Source organism: Trachurus trachurus (genome assembly GCF_905171665.1).
Source record: "Trachurus trachurus genome assembly, chromosome: 5".
Classification (NCBI taxonomy): domain Eukaryota; kingdom Metazoa; phylum Chordata; class Actinopteri; order Carangiformes; family Carangidae; genus Trachurus; species Trachurus trachurus.
In genome coordinates, this window is record NC_139896.1 from 33,134,297 (window position 1) to 33,141,122 (window position 6,826).

At 39.5% G+C, this 6,826-nt stretch overlaps 1 protein-coding gene across 1 annotated transcript; it reads left to right on the forward strand.

Moving 5' to 3' along the window:
* Window positions 1-1,744: 1,744 nt before the first annotated feature.
* Window positions 1,745-6,722, forward strand: timm17a (translocase of inner mitochondrial membrane 17 homolog A (yeast)). Its single transcript, XM_083971178.1, has 6 exons — window positions 1,745-1,799; window positions 2,971-3,070; window positions 3,369-3,432; window positions 3,879-4,007; window positions 4,784-4,894; window positions 5,793-6,722. The coding sequence occupies exons 1-6, from the start codon at window positions 1,774-1,776 to the stop codon at window positions 5,867-5,869; spliced, it is 507 nt and encodes a 168-aa protein (XP_083827304.1). The 5' UTR covers window positions 1,745-1,773; the 3' UTR covers window positions 5,870-6,722.
* The last annotated feature ends 104 nt before the right edge of the window (window positions 6,723-6,826 follow it).

Sequence of the window (6,826 nt, forward strand, 5' to 3'; positions counted from 1 at the left end):
ATATGTCCACTGTGTACATTCAACCTGAGATCTAGGTGTTGCCGGGAGGATATACAAAAACTATACAAAACTGGACTAAGCTGCAACAGAAAGCATTTCTCTGAATAGGTTTAAAGGGCTTCCACTCTTGTGATCTGTGTGTGTGAATTCTGACAACTGAGTTACATAAGTTCATTTTATGAACTCCTCCATCATTATAAACACACGTGTCCCAGCAACCAGCAATGAAAAATGTTTAGAGAATCTGTTGCTGTTTCCATAACATCCTTGAGGCTGCAGGGAAACAGTGGGAGTTGTCTAGTGTGTCCTCACCAGCTGGTGAGACAGCCGTCATCCTGGATGTTCAGGACAAGAGAAGAACAGCACCAGTAGTAGCTACAGGCCAGTTTGTGTCTATTGCTCTGCCTCGGCCTCTGCATCCATGAAATGCCTATATTTGGTCATTTCTCAATGAAGGCTTTGCTCTGCAAGTCATTCCTTTCTCGTTCCTAATAATGGGCAGCAGGCCAGTGGTCTGTCTCTTGGCTGTAGTTGCTCCCCTGACCAACGGCACTGATCTCAGACAGAGGAAAGGGTTAGCGAAGAGGAGAGGGAAAGAAAATGTTGAGATAACTGGTTGTTTAGAGAAAAGGGGCTAAGATGAGAATACTCATCACTGGTGTTCAGAAAATAACTTGTGCATATCTATAGTGTAGTAGATCTTGTTTTAGTGTTCACAGTAGGTTTGCAGTATAGCCTACCAGTTGATGTTCTTAATTGACAGGCTTTTCCCCTTGCTGCTACTTCTCTGGAGTATTCCTCTCTGTGTGATTTGATTTGCAATCAAATTAGAAAAATACATAGTTCAATGGTGCACACGGTATCCACAAAACAACTAATTTATTGTGGCCTCTGGATTCGGCTGTCCTGTGCCAATTGCGACTTTTCCCCTCTGCTCTGTAGGCCTAATGACATTCTTTATATAGGCTATTTATAGGACTCTCTGTAGGGCTCTGTAGGAAATTGCACCTTTAAAAAACATCCATAGGCTACACTCAAACAATCTGACAAATCAGTGAACACCTTCATCAATTATCAGCACGTGCGCGTCACAAATATACCATAACACAAGTTTGAAGAAGTGGATACGGTGTCGAAATAGATCCATGAGTTCTAATCATAGACTGTAAAAAAATAATAATAATACCATTATTATACCAAATAATACTCGTTCTAATACAATTTTCTACCAAAATCACCTGGTGCTGGTGTTAGTAGGCCTATCAGTGCTTGGCTGGTTCAAGTCGCGTGCCTCCAAAGGACCAGTTTGCTTTTTCACAGGCAAGGAGCCAAATCAGAGCCGCGCGCGCTCCTCAAACAGACCCATGTCTTCTTCTTCTTCTGGTTTGATTGGTGGTTGACAACGGGCTCGCGCCTGCATACCGCCACCTCGTTGCAGAACCAAACTCACGTTCACTACATAACCCAATTTCCCTGCAAACACATGCGGCTACGGTGTTAAGCATATTAACTTGATAGTGAATTAGGCTAAAATTAGGGTTAGAAACAGGTTAGAAATTATTCGAATTACAGAATAGTTTTCACATTATTAAATATTAAATATACCATGTATACGTTCGTATTTCACTTCGGGTGCAGGGATAATGCGCATTTTTGACTTTTCATATGATTTGTTGACAAAGAATGACAGTGGGATCCTTTAACGCAACACGTGACGTCGTTACGTCAGATTATCGATAAGCGTTACGTCAGAGGGAACAGCGAAAGAACAAAATGGAGGAATATGCTAGAGAACCATGGTGAGTCTTTAAAACAGGAAAAAACATGCTTAATCGGTTGTGTTTTCCATAGTCCAGTCCACATCTTTGTTTGAAGTGACTGTCCCGTTAAGTGTGTGTAATGACTTTAACGGTATAAAGGGTGTGTTACTCCAAACGGTGAAGATCCGGCTGGTTAGCTGGTGTTAGCAGAGATGCTAATTTTACATTGATCTGCGCTAGCAGTATGGACTGTCTTAAGACCGCAGCTGCTAAATCACGTTGTTAGTGACCTTGTCGGTGTTTTAGTTGGCGGAGTCAAGTGTCATTACACTGACAGAGATAATATCTGTTCACTTTCATGGATGACCTGCAGTGAATGTGAGACACTATAGTAAATCCTAACTATTTAAAAAGAGGGTTGATCAAGATATTGCCTTAGCATGTGTAAGCTAGGTAAGACAGCGACGTGGGGGCTCATGTGTAAGGGGGCAACATGAGCATTGCACAACATCTGGAGAAATCCAACCTCATGGGATTTCAAAATTACACGTGTCGATGTGGATTTAACACGGTGCCGTGCTGTGGGTAGATTAGTGACTCGTTTATAGCTATGATCTGGTACCATGTAGCGTAGGTAAGACACTTCTGGTTCAGTGACGATGTTACAATCGGTGTCATCAGAACAGGTTTGTTTACCTTAGGTTGTCATAATTGTTTTTACAGTTAGAACCAAGTAAATATTAGGCTAGATAAAGCTTGAATTTCTACTCTGCTCACATTCAGGTAAAAGTTAAGTGCATCAGGTAGCCTTTGAAACACAAGCCGCACAGCTGCACACCTGTTCTTAGTAAATGTTCTACTATGTGCTCATCACAACATGAAGGTGACTTTCACAGTGAGTCTTGAGGCCAAAAACAAATGATTGCGGGTCCCAAAGCCACTCATTTATAGTCTATTTGTTAAATTAGATTGCGATGGAGCTCTTAGCCTATATTGTGGTACAATCTGCAAAGTTCAGTTTTAAATCCAAGCAAACAGGTGTATATAAAGGATCAATTAGTTGATCATTAAGTTAAATGTGGTTTAGTAAAAAATGGGTAATATAGGCCTATGGTCTTCTTATTCTGTAATAACAACTTATTACGTATTTGTCTTTGTGTGACTATTAAATGACAATGAACTTTGGTTAATGGCTGTGTTATTCTTGTAGCCCCTGGAGGATTGTGGACGACTGTGGGGGGGCCTTCACCATGGGAGCTATTGGAGGAGGAATATTCCAGGCAGTAAAAGGTTTCAGAAATGCACCTTCAGTAAGTTCAACTCCCTGTATTGCCTCCAGTTTTATATAACAATTATTGATAACTTGGCTTCATATAGACCTACCACTATGTACAACATGAGCCTGTGCTGAAGCTCACTCACAATCAGAAGACGATAGTGTTGAGATTGTCTGATCATTATTGACACCATAAAATATGTGTCTAAATTGGAACTGTGCTGCATCGTCAGCTTTGTATCATAATGACATTTGCACAATAAATCAATGACTTCGATATACACAGTGTTGGAATATTTTCCATTGATCTTTGTTTCTAATTGCTCTCATAGGGAATGAGCCACAGAATGAAAGGTAGCATGACTGCCATCAAGACCAGAGCCCCACAGCTTGGAGGTAAGAACAAATGTTGAAAGGTTACTCTGCCTTCCTTTGCAAAGAACTAGATCTGTAGTCAGCTTGGTCTTATTTAGTTAGAATTACAAAGTTTTTTTTAGGGATCAGTTAGCTATTTATTGTATGATTAATAATTATACAGGTATAAGTAAAACAAGTCAACTTCTGCTGCATAGTCCACTTTTCTCCTGTCCATCTGCATGCTCAGTGTTATTCATAATCATTGTTTCATTGAGATTTGACTTAGTATGTTGCATTTGCAGCTCTCTTTTTGAAACTTACACTATATGGACATTTAACGCTGTTTTCTGGGGTCCATTAAAGACTCTTCCCTCTGGCAAAATAGATACAAATTGTGCTTGTTTAATAATTTTGGAGAATGTTTGGTGAGCATTTGATGCTGAAGGATGAATATGAATACAAGGCATGTTTCTTTTGGATTGCAGGTAGCTTCGCCGTATGGGGAGGCCTCTTCTCTATGATCGACTGTGGTTTAGTAAAAGTGCGAGGAAAGGAAGATCCCTGGAACTCAATAACAAGTGGGGCCATGACGGGAGCTATCCTCGCTGCAAGAAGTGAGTAAGCCTCGAGGAAGCTGGCAGTTGAGAGTCAACAACAGAAAGCACATGCTGTTTTAGGCAACTTGGTAATTGGTATACAATGAGCTCATCTTCTCAGAGAGGCACAGTGCTCCTCAATGTGAACTTCAAAACTGTCCAATAGGAATGGAGAAATCATAACATTAAGGCTGATCGATGATCTAGTTTTATAAACTAGAATCCCTCCAAGCTGCTATGTACTGTATGAACTGAAGTCTGTAACCTGATACAACAGACCGTCAAGGCAAACAGCAGCCCATGTCGCAAGGAGCACCCTATATTCAGCTGTGGTCATGTAGCATTAAAATCAGATCAGATGTCACCTTGTTTTACACTACAAGACTAATCCTGGGAAACAATCATGGCACTGCTGTTCCAGTAAGGCCTGTTTGCAGATTATCTTTCACTTGATTAGAGGAGCTTGCATTTTGTTTGGGCTTTGTGTGTGATTTCATACGTCCACATGGAAACTGAATCAAAATTCTGCTCACCTTTTGCAACCCACTTGATTTTTCACCTGATCCAAGCTCTTCCCAGGACCATGTTGGTTGTTACAGATCAGGCTTGATTGATATATGGCTTTGTTCAACTTGTCTTAGTTGTGTCTGCTCTGCTTTTAGAGGTTTAATCAGGCATAAATGAGTGAAAACAGCCCACAGTCTCTGTATCTTTATCGTTACCTTTCATTGTTTACCTTTTTAAAACATGATGAAAATTGAACAGTGGTTGACCTTTTCACTGCTCCTCTGTAGACGGTCCAGTTGCCATGGTGGGATCAGCAGCCATGGGAGGTATTCTGCTGGCGTTGATAGAGGGTGCTGGGATCTTGCTCACTAGGTTCGCCTCTTCACAGTTCCCAACTGGTGAGTGAAGCTTCACATATTTTAAGTTGGCACTGTAGAACTAACTGATCAAGTTATAATGGTTTAAGGTTCATTTTATTTGTTCATTCCAATCCTGGGATTGGAAAGGACCAGGATGAAGAGAATTTACAATTCCTGCTTACATCAGATGCCATAATAATGAATCAGTTTACAGCCAACAATATACAAATCAAAATCCATATCTATTCCTTTTTATGACATGTTTTTATATAATTTCCCTACTTTTTGCTTATACGCCCTCTTAAATTGAAAAATATTTGTACTAGGGATGTCACGATTATAGATTTTCTTGGTACGATTATTGTCAGAAATAATCACGGTATTACGAGTCGATTATTATGCAATAATCAATTTCTTTTAAACACTATGAATGTGTAAAATCAAATATAGCTCAAATATACTTACATAACTGATTGTTTACACTAAATATTTTAAGTATCTATTAATATAGGACCAATTATTAATCCCCCATGGGAACTGTTTCAAATCTATGCCAAATGTTTAAGTTTATTTGCATCTTTTTTTTTATTTTTTTTATTATAAATGACACGTTAACATCTAAATTCCTACCAATTCAGTGTTACGTAGGTACATACATGTAAATTTACCAGTATCACTATCTGTGCATTTACCTTCACTTTGTCGACATGGTTCTGACATATTATCTTTTTTTGGAAAGTGACGGTATTTAGGAATCTTTACAATTAATTAATTGTGGTGTCTAATACCACGATTAATTGTGAAAACAAGTTGTGACATCCCTAATTTGTACAGCTTTTTTCCTCGACTGTTATTAGGTTATTGTCACTTAATTAACAGGCCTCTGATCGGCTGTCTTATCTTCACACTCTGAAGTTGACCTGTTGTTTCTCTCCAGGGCCCCAGTTTGCAGAGGAACCCGCCCCTGCTCCCATGCCCACCCCTTCCTTTGGAGACTACAGACAATATCAGTGAGAGGACCCCCCGCACCCCCCTCCCGTGTCTTTATCCACTAGGCCTTTTTGAATTCCTTGCTGAAGTTAGAAGAAGAAATTGGGATGTAAAAAATACCACACATCAAACAATAGAAACTGCACCTGGTTTTATATGGACTGTGTCAGAAGTGAAGGACAGAATACATCTTCATTTTCCTTCTCTCAAGAGCCATGTACATTTCTGCCTTTTGCCATTGTCAGCCTTGTCATGTGCGTCTGTTTCACCCAACAATATTGTCTGTTAAAGAGGGGTGTGCTTCTAGGGGCGTGTTTTTCTATTTTGTTCATATAAACTGCATGTAGCCCAACAAGGGAGTCGAGCACAGACAAACTCTGGATGATGTTGAATCTTGCAAAAACACATGTCACACATGGAACGCAATAAATTATACTTATATATATATATATAAGTATAATACTTATGTGTATATACAGTAAAACCTTTCTGCTCGTGTTCAGTCATGTTAGTCCTTATTTGCCTTAACATATGTCACCTGCTTGTGCTGGCCCCTGACATTTGGCCGGCCTTTTTGATTTTTATTCCGAAACATGAAGGCAAACATCTATCAAATACATTGCTATTCCTTAATATTAGTTTGTTTTGAAGTGTTTTATTTATTTGAGGTTGTAAAGAGGTGTACCGGATTCTTGTATTCTATCTGACAGTGCTTTTGCATTCAACACAGAGGAGTGAAAGAAGACTGCTAATGACAAAGGATGGCATAGACAGTACAAATAGATGGCAAAACTCGAGCAAGGGATTGATGCATATACTGTATTAAATCTGTATGACAGATTGTATTATGGTACATTAAAATGAATTGTAAAATCTGTCTTGTAGAGTTCTGGTTTGAATAATGAACGGTTTAGATAAAGAGTGACTGCTGGATTGTTTATCTTCCACTAGAGGGAGCTCCTCCCAAACATATCCACACAC